This window comes from Rhea americana, unplaced genomic scaffold (genome assembly GCF_003343005.1).
Source record: "Rhea americana isolate MKP2758 unplaced genomic scaffold, rheAme1 scaffold_148, whole genome shotgun sequence".
Lineage (NCBI taxonomy): Eukaryota > Metazoa > Chordata > Aves > Rheiformes > Rheidae > Rhea > Rhea americana.
In genome coordinates this window covers 560,272-581,556 of record NW_028185572.1, presented here as the reverse complement: position 1 = coordinate 581,556, position 21,285 = coordinate 560,272, and the positions used below count along the sequence as shown (strand labels likewise).

Here is a 21,285-nt window from a genome sequence, read left to right as displayed (position 1 = left end):
GTCAAGGCTGCCCCCGGTCTTCAGTGCCTGGACTTGATCATGCTTTGTTTCATCCCAGGCAACAATTTGAGTATTATTATTCGTATAACAATGACTTACATGTAACACTGAAAATAGAGTATTTGAATATGTGTTTATCCAGGCAATGACATYAGCTATGCACCAACCTGAAGTTAATATGTGCTCTTTACCTAATCRTGTATAAAATTTAGCATACTCTGAATGTCTCAGAATTACAGTAATTTGGTTCTTTGGCATATATTGATTCTTGCACTGTATATTTACTATCAGATCTGTTCCTTGTCGTTTCACATATGTTCTATGCAATATCCAAATTGGCTTTTTTAGTGCTTCCCCTTTCCCCCAGTGACATATAAAGCATACTTCAATATGTCTGTACCTCTGACATCTTATTCTGTGTCAGGTCAGGATACAAGGATCCACTGAATCCATGGCTATAAATTCACGTTGGATTGGACYGTTCATTGTAGTGTTCTTGGTTTTCACAGTATTTTTGATTGCTTGTCCACCTGCACTATAACTGAATGACCATTGTAATGTTTTCAAATTGTAACTGATTAATAGTAGCTAGCATGTGAGAAAATACGTGCTGTAATTGTCTGTGCAAAGAATATAGAGGCAAGAGTTAAGAACTGGAAGTATTCTGTATTTGGTTAAGAAATGACAAGGGTGGCACAGAATATTCTGTAAACACCTGAAGTGAGAATACGAAGAGTGGTAAAGAAAAAGAGAATATATGAAAAAGAGAGTTGCTATAGCTATAATAGCCTGCAGATTATGAAAGAGAAAACCTGACTAACAGTCAGGAAATTTTATTTAGGAGCCATCGGGCTATGGCTCCCTACAGCTTGGCATCACAGCAACCAGGTCAGACAAAAATCCGGGATTGGCCAGTAACATGCAATCCTGTAGGTATATATAGAGAGACTGACTGTTAAGAAGATCCTGCTAGAAATTTTGACGCTGATTTAATTATGATCAGGTTTGGATTTAATATGTTACCATGGCAATTGTCTCTTAATTACTGAATTCTCATAGGGCTAGTGCAAATGAAAAGCAAACAAAAAATTAGCAGGAATGTTTGAACTTTTCTAACATGGCTGTGAATGACTGGACTTGATGTAGAAACAACAGGGTGAATTTTTTAATGCATAGCATGAAAGTTTCATTTAGGTCATCTTCATGGACTTGGCAATAAAACTGGAGAGTCTGTAAGGGAAAAAGGGGGAGATAGGTAAGAAGAGTATGGCTAAGAATGTGATCGTTTAAGATTTAGTGAACTAGGTCCTGATCTAACTAACATCTCTGACTTCAAGGGAATTTTGTTTGAAAACAACATTGGTGTAAACAAGATTAGATCTGATCCAGATCTGGATCAGTGAATGTTATCGAGCTGTGAGAAATATATCTGATATTTGCTGTAATGAGTGATGTTATATTTCACTATAGTATTTGCTAAATCATGTCACTTAAAAATTATTCAGCATGACTAGGAAGGACAGTTAATAGGGAAAGAGGATTTTTTTTTAATGTCATGTTTGATGTCTTTCTTTCAAGGGTAACTCCTAACCTCCATCAGATAGCGATTTCATTCTAATTTAAATCATTAGATTCAGGGGAGGACAAGGTAATCCATCCTCAAGAAAAAAGAAAAATCAATGCAAGTAAGTGTAATTAGTAGTACTTTCCTCTGGTAAGTCAATGGTGTAGAAAGAACCGAAAAACCACTGCAGACTACATTTGTTCTTCCTAATGTATTGTGACTCCCTCACAGCTTTTATAATGAAGTTGTTTAGATCTCCTCTAGGAATGGTATGTCTTTTTTCTGGTTAAACATACTGACAGGCTTTAATATGCCATGAATTATTTTATCTATCAAGAAAGACCTAGAAACATAGGCTTATTTGGGTAGCATGAATTTTAATTTTCTTATTTGTTGAAAACCAAAATAAACCTTTGGTGAAGTGCCTCCTTCACACTTCATATTTTTACAGAGCCTATTACATATATTTATAGGTGTGAATCCTTGGGAACTTTCTATCTAAATCTGAACTTGTTTCCAGTCTCTGGGAGGCTAGGTACAAAGATTTGTGTGCTATGTATGTTGTCAAATGCTCCTTTGCATTCATTCTGATTTGCCGAGAAAGTACTCTCTCCCTGACAGCTATAGTAACATAAATTAGAAGGAAGAAGGACTAGTAGCCAAAGGATGAGAGCATGACTACTCCGTGTGTTTAAATTTCTCCAGCAGCTGAGTTACTTGTTTCGTAAACTTGAGCTAGTGGGAGTACAAGTAGCATAAATCAGCATCTGAAATAAGAAAACAAACCAACCCTTTCTGAAATGCTTTTAGGCAGCATCCTTTCTGAAYGTTCATGTGGAAGGAGACCAGTTCTGGGCTCCCTGGTACAAGAGAGACATGGAGCTACTGGAGAGAGTCCAGCACAGGGCTACAAAGATGCTCAGAGGGCTGGAGCACCTGCCCTGTGAGGAACGGCTGCGAGAGCTGGGCCTCTTCAGCCTGGGGAAGAGAAGRCTGAGGGGGGATCTGATCAATGTGTACAAGTACCTGAAGGGAGRGTGTCAAGGGGATGGAGCTGGACTCTTTTCAGTGATGCCAGGTGACAGGATGTGAGGCAATGGGCACAAACTGAACCACAGGAAGTTCCACCTGAATATAAGGAAGATCTTCTTCCCTTTGAGAGTGACGGAGCCCCGGACCAGGYTRCCCAGASAGGTTGTGGAGTCTCCTTCTCTGGAGATATTCAAAGCTCACCTGRCTGCAACCCTGTCTAACATGCTGTAGGTGCCCCTTTTTGAGCAGGGGTRTTGGACTCGATCTCCGGAGGTCCCTTCCAACCTTTACCAATTCTGTGACCATGAATCTCACAACACAATTTTACACAGACTTCCTTTGCTTATTTTACATACAAGAAAAAGATTTCTTTTTCACCTAAGGAGGCCTAGGTTTTGTGTCACGCTACTGGAGGGTATATACTGATTCCTAAAGAAAACCTGAGCTTCCTCCAAGAGAAAAAGTTGATCATCATCACTTTCTATTTCTCCCCACAAAATCCTGAACTCTTCAAGACTGAGGTAGCATTTTACCTAAAGAAGATTATGCAGTGTTTTCATATGCAGTGGCTAAAGGACAGCAATTATTTGCAGAAGTATGTTAAAGATGATTTGTAATTCATCTAGCAGTCTCTATTTGTCCTCCAAATGCAATCACCTTCATTTTCAACCCGTTTTTCTAAGAAAACAAAGCCTAAATAATTGTGTTGTCCATGTGCCTGCCACTCTGCATGTAATTTTGTGAGCTGTTGACCTGTTTCAGATGCTTAATACAGGAGCAGAGGTCTCAAAGATAACAAGTTCCCACAAGTTAGGTAGAAACTGAAAACTGGATAGAGAAGATTGATCTAAATTAGCGCCTACATGGATGAAATGACCAGGAGAACTACACCGATACGTACTCTTTTTGTCAGCAGCCTACAAGTCAGCCAAAGCATGCACATTGCCAATCGGCTATCAGAAAGCCAAGCGTTGTTGCTTCTCTGCTTTTGAAATCACTTGTTTCCAGGGGTTATCAAAAAACCATTTTCAGAAAGCTGTGCTCCAGCCATAGTCTCAGCCAGGTATCCTCTGCAGTTCTGCACGCTCCCTCCTCACTCTCTTTAAAAAGACTGTCATTTCTAGAAAGCTGTCTCTTGGCCTGGTCTTTCTGCTCTACCACAGCTGCACCATGTTATATCTGAATTCCRTGGTTATAGAGGAACCAAGTGACCATCAGTCCACACATCCCATCGTGTCTTGCACATGGGAATAAAAGCCTTTCCAGGGTGCAACCTTAATCTCTGCAAATAGAGCTGGCCAAAAGGTTATGAATCAATAGTGGAATCAATATTCTTGAAGAATTGCTGTTACTGTGAGCCAAACCAGTTTCTTTTTCAAAGTCCCYCCCCCCCCCCAAAAAAAAAAAAAAAGAGAGAGAGAGATTAAAAGCATTTAGGCTCAGTCATCCAATTTTAATCGCCACCACAGGATCCTGCAAACTTAACTAGTCTGGACTTCTGCTAGTCTTCTGGGGTTAATCTTTGTACTGCACCAAAGCTTTTACCAGATCTTGCAGATCACACACACATATTCCTAGCTAGAGGCAGGATTGGTCTGGAGAAATGAAATCCATAAGTTCACGTGCACTTAGTCACATAACTTTGGCTGCACTCAACTTTGTTTTTGTTACTTCAGAGTTCACTATTTTAATGTACAAGTCGAGTGCAGGTCCTTTCATCATTTCATTACCTTTAATTATAGTCATAATCATCTTAATATGGAGTCCTGTTATCAGATGCTCTTAACTAATTAATATTGTAAATTATTTGGAGAGTCTAGGGTGAAAGTTGCTATGTAATAAAAAAAAATATTTATGCTTCTGGCTCTCAGTTTATACCAGAGAGATTATTTTAAAAGTGTCATGTCCCAGATAGGGTGAATATCACTTTATTGCTCCACTAGACACTATGCAATTACACAGAAGCTTTTGGATTTAGTAACTCCAGCAGCTTTGCTACTACAAAGTCAAAGAAAAGGACAGTGTAAATTCCCTGCTGTCCAGCGTTTCTCTGTGAGGTCAGGCCACTTCTTTGCTCAGAAGATCCCACCAAAGTTGGGTTTGTGGGTTTACTTCAGGTAGCAGCTTTTCCTGTGGATTTTCAGAAGATAACACTCTGTACTGGGTAGGAAAGAGGTGCAGGAAAATTTGAGCATCTGCTTCCAAACCCCAGGATCTGGTTTATATGGTTTATAGGATCTGGTTTTAATAGCAGTTTGGCAGGGCTTAGAAAATTTAGATAGGGCTGATGGGGGAAGATCAGAGAAGATCCAGATAAAAATTGAAGGTTCAGCAAAAAATAGTTAAAGGGATGAAGAGAATTTGGTCCTTCTCTAAATGGTTCTTTCTTTAAGATTAACATTTCCGTGCCTTACTCTTTCTCTCCCGCTCTGACTAGATAGGATCTTTGTAATTTTTTAATGTGATACTATTTTTTTTTCTGGCTGCTGTTGAATGTTCCTCGCAGACTGTATCCACAAACCCTGCTCATTTGTTTTTTTCTCTGGTGAGGCATCAAATACTGTTTAATCTCAGTGCATCCCCAGCTTCTAAAACTTTCTTTAGGCGCCCTATACTGCCCGCGYCGCGCACAAAACTGCCACTGGCATCAAGCAAGTTACCTTGCAGATCAAGGCAAGTATTGACAATACAGGAGTTTTGCTGCAGATCAAGGGCAGCGTATGTGTCTCCGCGGGAGTTTTCTGCACAGTTCTTTCCAAATAGCTACGCTGACAGGGAGCTGGGCTGCTTGATTCATTATGGTGTACCCAGATCGTGTCCCTGTCGCGATTTGATCACTGAAACTGAAGACTAAAGTAAAAGTTCTGCCCGGTTTCCAGTATTAAAGCTCCCATCAAGTGTTAAGGTATTTTTTTGCAGAAGATGAGTTGTAAAATTCCGGCCTTMCTGAAGCCGTTCAGAGTTTTGCTGCTGTCTTCAGCGGAACCAGGGCTTCCCCTTTGACGCAGCAGCTGCCTGGTTCTGCTGCAGGCGTGACGGCCTCTCGCTGGTGGGTTACATGATTCTTTCTTATAATTTGTGTATTGATTTAGTAAATACGTAAAAAGTGTTTTAGGAACCTATAGATAAAAGTAAGTAATCTTAAATTCTATTCCCAAAGATTTTCTGTGRAATTCAAACCTTATCCAGTTGTTACTCATTTAAATCATGTTATTAAGTAATTATCCTTCTCTTTTAGAAATGCATTTTTGAAAGAAGCTCCCTTACAGTACACTGAATAACATGTGTTATGGTAGCATTCCTAAAGCCCCCAAGCCACTTATTCATCCCACTGTCTAATTTACAGCCTGTGCTTTATGAAGGGCTTATTCCAGACCATATATCATTCAACTGGGTGGGAGAGGGGGAAGCCAAGGGACTCCAGAGGGAACCAAAAAGAAAAAAAAAAAAACATTCATCACATGCAGTTCTTGAGTTACAGATAATAAAACATATCTTTATGATCATCTCTTTAATTAAACCAAAAAGTTCTGTAACCCTCACYGAGTTGTACCAGTTGGTGCCTGTGACAGGTAGTAAACTGGTTTTAACAGGGTTGTCCCTCCAAAAGCTGGGCAGTATTTTAATACGACTTAGTACTGAACTTGATTTGTTCTGTTTAAAAAGAGTTAGAGGAGGTATAAATTTTATAGCAAATGCCTACAATATCAAGGCAGTGCAAACTGTTTTGCTGAGCAAATAGCTACCAATGCTTGGAACAGAAATTTCCTACACAGGTAAAATGTATGATGTTAGGGTACTTGAAGGTCATATAATATAAAATGTCCTTTTTGTTGTTTTTAATCTAGTTCTTTGAAAATATACGTRTGAACTTACTGTTTACTGTTTTGATCCCACTGAAGTCATTGATAATATATGAGAGTGTGCGTGTGCACTGTCTTCRTAAGTCACCGATCTTCATTTCTAAATCATGCCATGCCAACGTCTTGTTCAACAATATTATAAGGAAATTATTACTTTAATTTGACATTTTTCTAGGAAGCTCCTAAACTGCTTTGGAGAATGTCAAGAGCACTTACAGAAAGTAATGAAAAGAACCTTATAATATTYATCTTTCACGATAATCTGACTGAGCTTTCTAGTCACACGCTTCGTGCCAAAGTGCTATCTGAGCGTATTGCCGCTCTCTTGAACAGCCGCACACTAAGAGAATCTTCAGCTAATATTAGAGTTGCAAGAATATTAGGAATATGTCTTTCCAAAGTACATTATTAAACAAGCTAATTGGCTGGCTTCAGGAGCCTGCGCTAATACCGTTAATTCAGGGCTCAATTTGAAAATTTTCATGGTGCRTTTTTCAAGGTCACAGATGTGAGTGAGTGCCACTGACGTAGATGGTACCTGACTTCTGTTTGTGCACCGAAGAATTTCCGTGTTGGTATATTTAGAGCTAAGAATAATCCAGCAGCAGTTTCACACATGCAGCTTGTAAGCTTATAGCCATCACATTTCTTTTAAAACATTAATTGCTAATAATATATATGTCTCTTTTAAACAGAGACAACTCTGCTTACTCAGTGTGTAATTGCACTCAAAATTACTATTACAAATGGAAATTTTCAGGAGAGAAAAAAAGCCCACTATTTTTCTCTATCTTGTGTGTTTGCCAGTAGTTGCTATGTAGGCAGGTACAGTGTTTTTCCTCAGTTTCTCCTGTATTGAGGACAACCTCAATAGACATCAGGYGAATAATTCTGGTACACTGTTTCTTCCAAAATTTTTGCAGAAAGCTAAGGCAGTCTTTTTATTTGTTTATTCTAAATGAGCTCATTTTCCAAAATTAAAGTTGATGGGCTGCAAGCATCACTTTAAAGTATGATGCCAGTGAAGACAGTGCCTCCTGGAAGGGGACCAAGAAAGTTAGGAGCCAGAATTAAGAAAAGAATAAAATCTTTTAACTAGAATATGGTTTCTTTGTGTCTGTGGATCTTAAAAATTATTATGTATGTATGTGTACATCTATCTCTCTGTCACAAGGCAGAGACATATACAAAGGTACATTCAGAATAAGAGGATAAAAAACTTTAACATCAGAACATACCTAAATGTCCTTTTGGTCTGCTAGTGTTTAGGTGTATGTGTTTTTATAGTTTGTTGAAATTTATTCGTGATATACCAGAAATTTATATCGTAAAATTTAAGAGCAAAAGACCCCAAATACAGTAAATGAGACTAACCGCCATGAAACTTTCCTCCTTGAAACGCATTGCCAGAGGGGCCGTGTTAATTGATACTGAGGTATTTGGGTGTTGAAGTAGTCTGAGTAGACGGACAGACAGAGGCGCCCGATGAACGCCGGGGCCCTCCTRTCGCGGCGTTTTCGTGAGCAAAAAGTGCAGCATTACGGAGGGRCATCTTGACAGATTCATAGTTTTGATTTTCTTTTAGCAGCCTGTTCAAGTGTTAATAAAAATCTAGAAGTTTTATGCCCGTTGCAGGATTATTTGAGGCACAGCCTTCTGCCGTGGTGATTCGGAGAATGTCAACGAGAACCTAAAGGGAAAGGTCACGGAGCCCAGCTCGCACAAATCAGATTCATGGGCCAAAGGGAATACGGTTTTCCACCTGTGCAGAGAAATTTTACACTTAACTGCCCCCATGGTTTTCACCAAAGGAAATCAGTCAGGCTTTCGTGTACGCAGTGGATGGCGCGGGGTGGGGGTACGTATTAATCACCGCGACAGGCTTCGTGTSAGAGGCGCAGCTGTCAGCTGGAGCCGTCGCTGGTTGGTGTTGGGCTTTGGCGGGATTTAWCCAAACTGGCTTCGTTAAAACTTTCAAGGCAGCAAAATAAAATTAAAAGGAGGGTGGGGCTAGAGAGGGGCTGAGAAAGGAAAGATTGGCCGGCGGGTTCTGCACTGCGCCGTGACTTTGCTTGGCTTGAGTGGCAACATGTGCAGAAGTTGACACAGAGTCATGAAAAAAAAAATCTCCACTTGCCAGCGAAGACTTTAAATAGTTTATTTCAGTTGTTGCCGACATGAAAATTTCCCCTTTCTTTCTCTAGAGTAAATAATTAAAAGCATTAGTGCTTATTGGCATCGTGCTACACCATACCGTRTCACGTCCCATGCATGCTTTGCTGTGAAATGCAGGACCGTGTATTTCCAGAGACCGACTCCTTCACGAGCCTGGGACATGGAGAGGTAGAAAACAGAAGGTCCAAAGCCTACCCGGCAAGTCCCTGACTGCACTAGGAATTGCATGCCCCTTGGAGGTCGGAATTCAGATCTGGAGCTTGCAAATTAATGTGGAACACAGTAAATTTTTAAAACATTTTTGCAGCGTATTACTCTTTCACCACGGCCACTMAGGGTGCATACCATGTGCTGTCACGCAGCTGGAGTGCGTGGGATCAGTTCGTGTTTTCGAAAGGACTGTCTCTGGATCATTTTCCTTGGTGTAACACCCAATCCCTTTGCCACTACTAACATTGTAAAAATTATGTAAAACAGACTGTTTTCTCAGCTATTATAAAGAGTCAGTTTGGCTGATGGAGCTGGGGATCTGTCGGTCCTGTTTGTGTGTGTATAGCTAAGTCACAACGGCTCTGCAATTCGGATAAGATTTTCGAAGAACATAAGCAAAATGTAGACTGCTTATTCATCTTATTTTCAGGCAGACCAAATGAGCAAAGACCAGGTCTCTATTTCAAAGCTTTTCTAATACAGGCACATTAAAAAAAAAAAACTGTTTGACATCACTGTGCTGGTGAAAATCCTGAGTTTGTATGCTATTACAACAGCCCGAGACTCCTTTTGCTAATATATTTTAGTTTGGGGAACTGCTTTCTACAAACAATTCAGACATTTGCCAGTGTGTCTATACCAGCAAACCATGTCTCGTTTAGACAAGGCTCAACTGTGTGGTTTTAAAACTACAGTTTTCTGTTTTCCTCAAATGTTTCTTTCCATATACTTAGCACCTCAAGTAAATAAACTGCAAACATTACAGAAMTATAGCACATTTCTTTCCACAAGGGTAACCGCAGGTGTAATAATAGCTGTGTTTCTTAAATGTGCTGGAGGGGTGGGTAGCAAATCTGAGCTCCGTCTGCGTTTCTCCAGGCTGAGGGATGGCACCCAGCTGCTTGTGCTGAGCCTGGGCAAGCCGGACGCCACCGGAAGGAGGCTTGTGAGTGGTCATCGCCCAAGTGGCGTGGGCATTGCCTGGTTCCCCAGGCACAGAGGTGTCCTGGCTGACTGCAGATGGGGTTTAGAGTTTATGTAGCATATGTTCTACTATATAAAATATGGGGAACCGGATCCACCTTTTGGCACCTAAGAAAAACCCCCATATTTTCAAAAGTACCGACTTCCATGCATCTCATAYTTAAAAAAGAGACTCTCAACTCTTTGGGAGGTATGTTCCAGTTTTAGGCACGCAGGTTTAGAAACATTCAATGGGTGGGATTTGACAAGCACAGCGACTCGGACCAGAATGCAGATGGATGCTCCGTCCCTCACTCAAGCTGATGGATTTTCTTGCCTCACATTAAAACACTCACACGAAGACCTCCCTCTTCGCAGCGGAGGTGAACTGTCCTCAGATAGGAACAGAACTTGTGGAAGCCACCAGTGGTGTCAAAATGGCACAACAAACTGAGCTGAGCATCCTCCTGAAAACCAAGGGAGGTGTCATGAGGGGTTTCCAGACCTCAGCACCCCGATGTGAGAGGCTGAGAGGGCCSTTTGGGTGCCGGCAGCATTGGACCAAGGGGAGCGAGGCACACCGATGGTTTGCAGCCATCAAATGTTTGGGGCACTTCCAAGAGAGAAAAAGCTATCATTTTGCACTGTTCTGTATATGTATATGTTTACTTCTGTGCCTATTTCAGAGGCTACCATTGCCTCCAGTATATATTATCAGGGTAGTTAAAGGTTTTCCCTTTTTGTAAACCCTGCAGCAAGCCTAGAGTCTCCATAATCTCAAGAAATTTGCCCAGTTATGCACAGTGGAAGTTATTTTCCCTTGCTACCATTAACTTGTCTAATAACGTAAATATACATAATGCATTTACAGTCCACCAGGTGTTCTGTTGGGTGCTTTTTTCTTTATTTTTATTTTTTACTTTGCTCCATGTTTAAGGCAATTATTCTTCATAAATAATAATAAGCCTCTGCCTTGCTTTTAGTGGTCTGTGATGCCCTTTTATTAACTTAAGTAATGGACAATACCACGATTTTAAAGTGTGCATAGCAGCCTTTGACAGTGACACAGACCTTTTTTGAGAGCATTTCTTGTAGAGAATACAATTCACTTGGATACGTACTGATGAAAAAACAACCACCCAGAGCGCTCATCGACTACGGAGAGCCAAAGCTTGACAGCCCAGCATCAAACAAAAAATTGATTTAAACCTCCAAAGTCAATATTTTGCTTTTGCAAAGGCTCTTTGGCACTGGAGAGAAAAGTTTGCATGTAATGTACACATTTGATGAGAAAAATACAGAGGAGATGGCTTGTCTGCACTTGATTTTGTGCACCTGTTGTTTTCTATAAGCAGTAAAACCAATGAAGCATTAAGTCTTCTGAGAGGGGCGTCAGCTAGTTCTGCATTGGCACGTGTACCATTCAGATGGGCCTGATTTGGGGCGAAATGAAGATGAAAATCATCTAAAGAAATGAAGTATAGGAATAACTTGGAAATAGTTCAGAATAAAACCCTCATAGTTTGGAAAGCCTAGACTTGTCAATCAGTAGTAAGCTCCCTTTTTTCTTTTTTTCTTTTCTGCTGTCTGTTTTTGGGTCCTCCATTTCCACTTACTGGTGGTTACAGTCTGTTTTTAAGATTTGGTACCCTTCTGGAGGTCAAGTTTTTTCTACTCATCCTGGCAGATGTCTTTTATCCAGCAGTATATAAAACAGATTGTGGCTAGAGATGCTCACAGGGACACTGTAGGTAGTTTTGTCATGAAAAATCACTACAGCTTTTATGTTCTGCAACATTTTTGGTGGTCAGTCTTCTTAATATACGTTATTCCAAATTCAGTGTCCAGGCTGCATGTTCAGAGAAACTCTCCAGACTGTTTATGTCAATACAGCATTTTTTTTTCTTTCCATTATATAGTTTCTAGTGGTTGTGGGATTTGTATGGATGACAGCTTGCACCAAACTGACTCCACACACATATACAGAAAGTTTTCTGTAGGCCTTAATCATGTGTAAAACATAGATTGTTGCATGACTGTGTGTATAGCATAGTAAAGTACAATTAAACTATAAGATTATAAAGAGAGGGCTCCAGAGCCCGATGAGCTCAGCTAGACCAGAACATACATGTCGTTGATTTTAACAGCATGGTAAGGACACCTCCTTTTCACTGTGGAAATCCCTTGTTGGAATACTGCTCCCTATTACACTGTAACGTAAATTAAGAAGAGAAGAATTAGCATCACGGTAGCTTCTGTATTGTTGATTTGTTATTTAATGGAGGTTATACATAAGTTTACTGCTCACTTTTATGATTCAGTATCATTTTGTGGCTTCCTATTTGAAAACCGGTAGCACAAGGTGTTGTTACAACAAAACATGTATTTTACAGCACTGTGTAAATACTCTTCTTGTTGGTAGAAGCAGCTAGTGTTAAGCCAAATTCAGTGGATATACTTCTTAAGGTGAAACTGAGTTACTCAATGTTTAAGGGGGCTTCAAACTGCATCGCTAATTTCAGATTTTTAAGTGTTAGTGGGGGAAAGGAGACATTTACGCACTGCTAAACCCTTTTAAGACTGAGAGACCTCTTTTGCTCCATCTCTATCACTCTCTTCTGGTATGGCTTCCTCACCAGACTACCTGACTGTCCCATGAGGACAGAGCCTGCAATAGGATATTTCTTGGAGGAGGGGATTCTTCTCCAGACTGTAGAGTATCAGCAGCAGCCTGGACTTGCATGGTGTGTCAGATGTGACACATGCTGCCTTTTCATGTCGCTGCATCCTGGTCCAGATGTTGCACATTCAGCTGGATTGTACACAAACAGGAGAAAATTTGAGGGCGCAGGTGGTCCTGACTCTCACCAGAAACCACCAAGATACTAGCTGAGCAGGCATCCCCTCTCCCTCCCCGTTTTGATTCTTCCCACTTATTTTGCTATTTTCTGCCAGCTTAAAGGTTAGATATTCTCCTTGCTTTTGGTTTTGCAGATGCTGTCCTTGGTTTGTCATGTGTTTGATAAGAAACCTGCCTCTGCCAAGCTGACTTACTTCTAACAGTAAACTCTGTGCCTCCCAGTAGGATGCTGGAGCAGACACATTCAGTCTTTCATAGCCAACCTGACTGTAGGTGACCCATCGGGTTAATGAGTGAAGGAACCCCAGCTTCCATAGTCAATGGCACCCAAAGGAACAGGTCACATATGGAGGTCATTTTAGCTGGCTGAGGGTAGGAGGGTTGTGAGCATACCTCTGCGGTAGAGATTGAAACATCATCCTGGAGCTGTAGCAAGACTCTTGGGTGCCTTGTCACTCAAATGCAGAAGTTCATTATTTTATAGAGGATGATTTCCGCTGAAATGGGGGATTTCTCTGTGTACAAGCACTATCAGCCAAAGTCAAGCTACCAAGCTAGTCATCACAGCTGCTGTGGAGTTTAAATTCAGTGGAGCAATGAGTAATTCATACCACCTGGCTCTATCTACAGGCAGTATAAAGAAATATTTCCTGTGCCTAAAGCAGACACCACTCAGGCATCAGGCCATCTGAATATGAGCAAGTATGTGAATGACAAATGTGCAGAGGAACAGGACAAACTGGAAAAAAAGAGAACGTATTTTTCATTTTGAGGTTAACACATTTGCCCTGAAAACAATCCTAAAACCTGGTGAATCAGAAAGAGTAATTGTTACTTAGACTAATTTCAAAACAATACTACTCATTTATGATTAAGAAAAAGGGGTTCAGATCTGTTACTCAAATTTTGCCACATTAGCTCCTCGCTGGCAGTCTTTTTATGGCTCACATTATTCAGTTCTTCATTCACAGAATTCTGTCAAGTCTCTCTAATTTGCATCCAAGTACAAACTTCATTAACTGAGTTATCCTTCAGCTCTGCTTTATCTGCGGTTACCACGTCAGTGTTAGTCAAAGACATTTTAATAATAAAAAAAGCAGCCAAACCCCCAACACAATGACAACTTGATTTCTATTGGCATTTTTAGCAATCAGATTACCAATGTTTCCTTGCAATTGAATGCTGACATACTTCATGTGTGACACGTTTTGGAGACCCATTAGTGAAAACGAGGCTCCTGGGGGTACTCATTAAGTTCAGAGCTATTTAGACTTTCATGGTGCCAGCATACTATCTAGAGATGCTGAACTTTTTCATTGGACCTGGCATGCTGTATCTAAGGATGTGAGGAGGCTTGTACTATTGACAGGTAGCTTTGCGGTCACTTTGAAGACCAAAATCATCCCATTGCTTGCCCTACTAGACTCTGGGGACTATTGGAAATCTTTGAGTTCTTGTTTTAAGAAGTATTTGTTTTCTTTCTCAATGCTTTGTCAGCTTAGCTGGTCTTTCTGAATAGCACATATCAGATTTTTCATGAGAATATCAACAACAAATACAGAGGGACTTACATCCTATTGGAAATCAGATGGGAAAATGTCTAGGAGGAAAATTTTGAAAAATTACCCGCTTTTGAGTAATCCAGGATAACTTCCAGGTAATCACAGCCAGCCATTTTATACCTTCATAAAAAAGGTCTCAGGAAGTCTAATACCACTTGTGCAGAGGCCGCAATGTCCTGGTCCCCCACAGAGTCTTCTGAACTACCGTGAGGTGGTTGTTTCAATAAAGACTTGCTATTAGGTGCAGAAAATTTCATCTTCCACTTTAGCCCACCTGCATGACTGGATCCAAAAAAATTCAGTGCGGCATAGGCAGCTATAAATATATGATGTTTATGTATAATATATAACTGGATGATCAGAGCATCCTCCCCCTGTATAAAATATATGCACACACATTATATAAGAGCAATTGTAACCAGCGCTAAGGCTCTCCTTCCAATTGGGGAAGTATAACCACACACTAATATCACTCCAAAATTTTGCAAGTTAAAAACAACATGTTCTAATAAAGGGGTAGTTGTAATTTTAGACAATAAGGAAATACTTTGTTTCTTGGGATTACCTTGTCCTTTGCAAATCCCATGGGACAGCCAGAACCTCAATAGTTTTGTCTCATCATACAAATTCTGAACACATGTAGTGATTTTCAGAATGAAGATTTCATAGCTTGTGCTTTCATTTATACATTTTTTGCTAATTTTCTTTGATGTGAGAGGAAGAAAAAAAAAAAAGTGAGAGAAAACGGGTTCTAATCCTAGTCAAGGTATATTATATTCAGTAATGCTCAGACATGACATCAATGTTCAGAATTTGTACATGAATAAAAATAAGAATATTCTGGGAGAAAAAAACTACCTAACTGTCAGAAAAAGAAATATAATCTGTAAAGTCCTGTGAAGAATCACATAGATCCGAGTTAGATGTGCTGTTTTTCCTTAGCAAAGAAATCACAGAGGGGATGCAAATAGAGAATAAGAATGACACATTTTTACTTGATTTGAAAGTATTATGCATAATAGCATCTGCAATGTGTCTGCAATAATAGGCTGTAAATTGGAATTTACATAGCGGATCTTTGGAAATAGGCTCTGACTCATAGTCTAAAAACAGTGTCTTCAGCAGAAAGAGCCAGGCAGGAGCAGGAGACCCCGGAAGGGGCCTGTTGTGTATTCCAGGATCCACCTGGAATTTGCCCCCCCTACACACACACCCCTCCTCTGTTTGCATGGCTTGTTCATCCCAGGCATCAGTTGTAATGAAAACTCAAATAACTGGGCTTGGAATCCTTTCGTGTGTCGTTCTTCATTGGGCAAGACATTTTTCTCTCAGATGAATAAAGTTCTTGTGAAAGGTGATAGATTGACAGCCCTAGAAACTCAGATCCTCCATGTATGTTAAGCTCCCTGGAATTAATAAACTATTCCTATCTTTCTTCATCTGCAAGCAGACACGTTMCTGCAGTATTTGGTGTGTGTTCTGCCTGTCGTCTCATCTTCCTTCTGCCTCTTCGCAAAGGGGGCAGATGGCTGCTTCTCCAAAGAACCACGGCTGGTGCTTCTCAAGTGGGAGCACGAGTCCCCAGTGGAACTGTGCCAGCAGTAGGATTTTTCCACTCTCCTGTGCTCAGGGCTACAACTAAGTGACCATCCCCAGTAATGTCCAGTCCCACAGCAGCTCAATGCTTCAGTTCACATGGTGCTGCAAAACTGCATGTCAGTCCTGGTTTAGTTCTTACATTCCCTCACCCATACAAGCCGTTGATGTGATTCTAGCCTTTTCTTTAGTTTTCTGGCTAATGTACAGAATTTTTTGGAGCTATCTTGCCATAGGTCAGAATCCAGTATGGCAGTAGTAATTTTGTAGGAGCTTTGGACCTCTGAAGGGACTCCTGTAGGAGTCAGACCTCTGAAAACTCCATTAGATTCTTGGTAAGAATTTGTCTGTCCAAAGGCAGATGTCTACTATGGACCTCTTGTTTGAGCTGATTGCTCTAGGCTCATAAACGACAGAGAGAACAGGTGCTTTTAAAGTGTTCATCTGACATTTTTTGAGATTATAAGGTCAAATGAATCGGAATCTAATAATACTCAGTTCTCTTCATGGAATATATACCCCCGTTCCCATGTCTAACCCAGCAAAGCCAGAAGTAGATAGGTGTTCAAACTGAATGTCACCTTCTTAATTTACACCTTCTGTTTTTCTAATAGACAACTCAGGCACTGAAAGCTTTTGGTAAAATCTGCTATAGTTAATAAAATAAATTAGTTTGAGTCAATACAAGGGAATGGATAAGGTGTGTCTTACATACATTTAAACCTTAACTTCCATGTCTAAAAATGCAGAAGACTACAGAGATACTGTAAAAACTTTCCCTGCTACTCTTTTGAATCCAAGGCCTAACACATATTTCAGTGTCGTTAAGTGCCATGTTTTTGATACCATTCATCACAATTTCAGACTGCACCCGCTCCCTTCAGTCCTGAGCTCCCTAATGGGAGAGTAAATAAGTAATAGTTTTTCATGATGCGAATGTCTGCCTGGTAAGTATTAGATTGATAAGATCTCCATCTTTTTCAGATAAGGGAGCAAGTAAGTGCTGTATATCAATGACTCACTAAATTAAGCCCTTAAAATCAGTGATGAATAAGTTAAGCATTCTGTATCTCATCTACAGTATTGTTGATCTCCCTCCAGTTCCATAAAAATATTTACTTTTTCATTTCCAGAAAAGGTGGGAAAAATTATTTAGCAGTTAGTTAAAAAACTAAAAATAATAATATAATCTACCACAAGGTTGTTCATTTCTGAGCATTTGCTTTCCTCAGATCTATCATCCTTGGGCTCTTCTGACTAACAAATAGTAATCTCTGGAGTTTTACTGAAAGGAGCCGTAACACTGATAACCACAGCCATTCTTCATATCTTTCTTTGCATACATTGTTTAATTTTCCTGACACCTCAATTTTTATGCCGCTTGCATTTTTTTTACTCAATTTGAGTACCTCTATACAAATCGTTGGATTTTGTCAAATTATATAATCTTGACAAAGTGTTACGGCTTCCCCTAAATTCAATGATTAAATGTATTCTCAGTCTTCCTGTTGACTTAACTGTTGGAAGAGCTCTGGCAAAACAAACTTCATTGTATATCCATCATCACATTGTTCTAAATTCTATCTATCCAGGCTGTTTATATTTTTCATGCTTTATCACAAATCAGTGTCACTAGATGGATTGCAGTTTGCAACCTGCAGTTGTTCATTAGTGTTAACTTGGCTGTCAGAGCAGCCTTTTTGCAGTGTTTTAAGCTTTCAGAACATTCTTGCATGAAACCAAAGTATTTTTCTAGCCAGTTGCTGAATCAATACGTGTGTCATTAGAACATATGGAACAAGATGGTGTTAGCCCTTTGAGCTTGATTTAGGCTATATGGCATCCCAGCCTTCACACGTTTTAAAAGTGCTTGCATAGAAACGAGTGTAGTACAGGACGACTCGAATCATGAACCCTAAAAATGTTTTCCTTGTGTTTTAGATCATCCTCCAAATCTGCAAAATCATTCAAGACTCAGAACTCCGCCACCTCCAATATCACATGCTCACACCCCAAATCAGCATCACGCGGCCTCCATCAATTCCCTGAACAGAGGGAACTTTACTCCACGCAGCAACCCCAGCCCAGCTCCTACTGACCATTCTCTTTCTGGAGAACAACCAGCCAGCACCCAAGAGCCAGCCCATGCTCAGGACAACTGGTTACTTAACAGTAACATCCCACTGGAGACTAGGTAGGTCATTTTCTTTAGTTCCTTATAGTGTTCTGATTTTGTGTGCTGAAGATGTTATGGAAAATACGTACATCTGTTTAGCTAGCATTTCAGTCTGTGAACTGGTGCTTAACTTATGTATTTTGATCTGTATGTATTATTCCCTGTTCTTTTTGTTTAGACTTAGTGAAGAGGAATTGCTGTGCTTTCGTAAACTAAAAATACTAGATTTAACAGCTGCTTGTAAAGTTATTTTCCTCATTTAAAATTGGAACCAAGATCACAGATTAAAATGTTCTTGATTTTCTTCTTTTTTATTTTCTTTTAATGTCTTTTCTTCCTATGTGGTAGGATAAATCAATATCTTATTTAAGAAGCTGAAATCAGTCGATGTATTGAAAAGATTTAGCCTTCTAGCTTCGTCTTATCAAGCAGATACTTTTGTAGAACGTCATTCAGGAAATGTAGATCTTGTTTGACCTAATGAGCAGAGGTCTGTTGCTGCATTTTACTATCCTACATCATTGCCCCAGCAAGTGTACAACACAGAATAGCAAGGCATCAGTCAATTAATAATACTCCTTTTACCTGTGAAGTTCTTTTCCATCTATGCAATCACTCACTCTGCCATAGACTAGCATTTGTGGAGTTATTCTACTTCATAACTTTGCTTAACTCTTTTTCCAAACACATTGGTTCTGGAAAAGGGGGTTGTCATGCTCCCTCTGCCTCAGTCCTCCCCCCCGACTGTGAGTGCATCTGCTTACTGCTGTTCCACTTGAAACTCTGGTTTCTCGTTCTCCAGAGATTCTGCCACTGGAGAGCCGCTGGGGAGCCTGGTGTCTTTAGCGCCCGTAATACCCCCATGTACCTCGTTCAGCCTGGGGAGGTGTCTTTCAGGCCTAACATGGTGCAATTATTTACTTGCCTTAGTTCCCTCATTTGTCTCACCTTTTTAAACCAGTAAGAAAGATTCTGGACAGTAAAAAAACATTTACTAATTGAATGCTGGATGCCTGAACCCAGGGACAAAACGTGCTCAATTTTGCCAGCTTCTCCTAATAAAATATTTTTTTAAAAATAAATGTGTCTATCGATCTGTTTGAGAGGGAGCTGTGTTTGCTGGCCTCCAGAAACTAACAAAACATTTTATGGCATTTAAGGATAATTAATTTCTCTCAGACTGCTTGATTAAAAAAAAATAACTAAGAAGCTGGCTCCAAAAGATTAAGATAAAATTATAAGCTAGTACTGCAAGTGTGATTTGGCAACAGTTTCAGTAATTATATTGTGTTACTAATTCTTAAGCATACATATCCAAGCAGTGACTTTTATTTGTTGTGTCTTAAAAAAAAATACATTATAGAATGTTTAAGACTCAGTCCTGCAGTCCTTTTATGAATCTGTTATAAGTCTGGAGGAGGCGCTCAGCTATCACAGAGACAGGTGAACCTTGCTTCTTTACTTTTGCAGATTCATCCTTTCGTATTTTTCAGGATTTAAGTATATGACACGCGATAAACAATGTGGAAACTGAGCATATGACACCTAAACAGTGCAGCTTTTCTAAACCAAGATGTAAATTTTTAACAGCGCCCAGATACCCCCACATCTGGCTGGAATCTCTCAGCATTTACCACATTACAATTTGGAAGGAAGATCCTGCTTGCTGGATCAATGGAGGAGTGTCAGAGATAAAAGCTCTTTGCTGAAAACATCCTGACCCCATTTGTCCGGTTCTAGCAGCCATCAGAGAGGGAGATGGAGACACGACCTTACCAAGTCTTAAGAAATGCAGGAGATTATAGACAAAACAATTATTTGGCTAGTCTTGGACTGTTTAACTCTAATCAAGCACATCTTTAAAGGTTGTCCTTGTTCCTCCTCCACCAAATCAATATGGATGACATTTTTTCCTGTTCTGAAGTAGACTTTTTTTCCTGCAAGTTGGGTTGATCATACTATTACTCTTAACCAGACTGGTTAAGACTGGACATCTGAGGTCTACTTGGATGAAGAAATCCTTCCGCATCATTCAGTGTTTTCACATGAATCAGAAATCGCAGACATTTGTAATTGATCCTCAGTTTAATCATTTTATTAATTACCAGAGGCAGAAAACATTTGGAGACTAATTTTGCAGCTTTTGACATGCTGGTGTGAATGGCACCATGTTGTCAAGTTTGCCCTCAGACAAAGAACATGTTGGAAAAAAATGTGTAATTTTGTGCTAAACAGCAAAGCTGCACATTTACTGAACATCACTGACAGGCTTTTGTTCCTTCACTAAGCAAACATTAAGAAAGTAATATATGTTATAACGGTGTCATAACGCAAAGAGACTGCGCTGCATAGATGATAAACGGTACTGTGACAAATCTCTGCTTTAATAATCTGCTCTGCTGACATGTGCAGATCTTCCATTTCCTTCGGTGGGAATTCTGTAGATATAAAGACAAGGTTTTGTGTCTATTTAGCGAACTTGGATGCCTAAATCCGCCTGTTCCATGAAACAGAACTGCCCTACTACCAAAAAAAAAAAAAAAAAAAAAAAAGTAGAACCCCCAAAACCCGTATGCCTAAAATGTCCAATATGTAAAGAGTAAATCCTAACCAGGAGACATTAATCCAAGAATTAAGGCCTTTGAAGTACAGCAATGGGAGATTATAGTAATCTCATGTCAAAAACGGAATTGTATTTCTGTTGAATATCCATTTTTTTAAAAAAAAATCCCGTATTGATCAGCAGAGAGAGAAAACATGAAGAAAAAGCTATACCTTTTAAACAAGGACCATCACAAGCTGTATAATATGCTTACAGTGATAGATTTTAAGTATCCCAGGGTTTGAAGAGGTTTGATCTTGACTTGTGTGGACTCCAGGCAGCATTCAGAACAGGGAATTTTTGATTGGATTGTCATTACATGGAAACATCCTTAGTGTAATGCAAAGGCAAATACAGGTGTGTAGGACAAGTGCACAACTAACATGATAGCCATATCCTATATCTACAAGAATTTATGTGTTGCAGGAAAAAGATCCCCTCCTCTCCTGTTGTCTCTCCTCTTTATTTATTTCCCTTTACCCCCTTTTCTCTGTTTCTCCCTCTTCCTCTTTCTTTTCCCCTCTGCTCCCATTTTTGCTGCTTTAAAAGCACTGTATTATCAAAGTTCAGATGAAAACATCTTTGCTGAGCAATCCCTCCTGACAGGTAAGTCAGTCCTCCCCGTATTTATTCCTCGTTCTTCCTTATTCTGTGGCTTCCTTTCTGTTCCTCTACATTTGAC

The 21,285-nt window shown here is 39.9% G+C and overlaps 1 protein-coding gene across 1 annotated transcript in view; it reads left to right on the top strand.

The window, feature by feature from the left end:
- TENM4 (teneurin transmembrane protein 4) overlaps positions 1-21,285 on the top strand; it is a 353,790-nt gene that overhangs the window by 110,664 nt on the left and 221,841 nt on the right. The window contains exon 3 of the mRNA XM_085299249.1: positions 17,767-18,019. Within this exon, the coding sequence (XP_085155375.1) occupies positions 17,767-18,019 (253 nt within the window). The remainder of the gene's footprint in view (positions 1-17,766; positions 18,020-21,285) is intronic.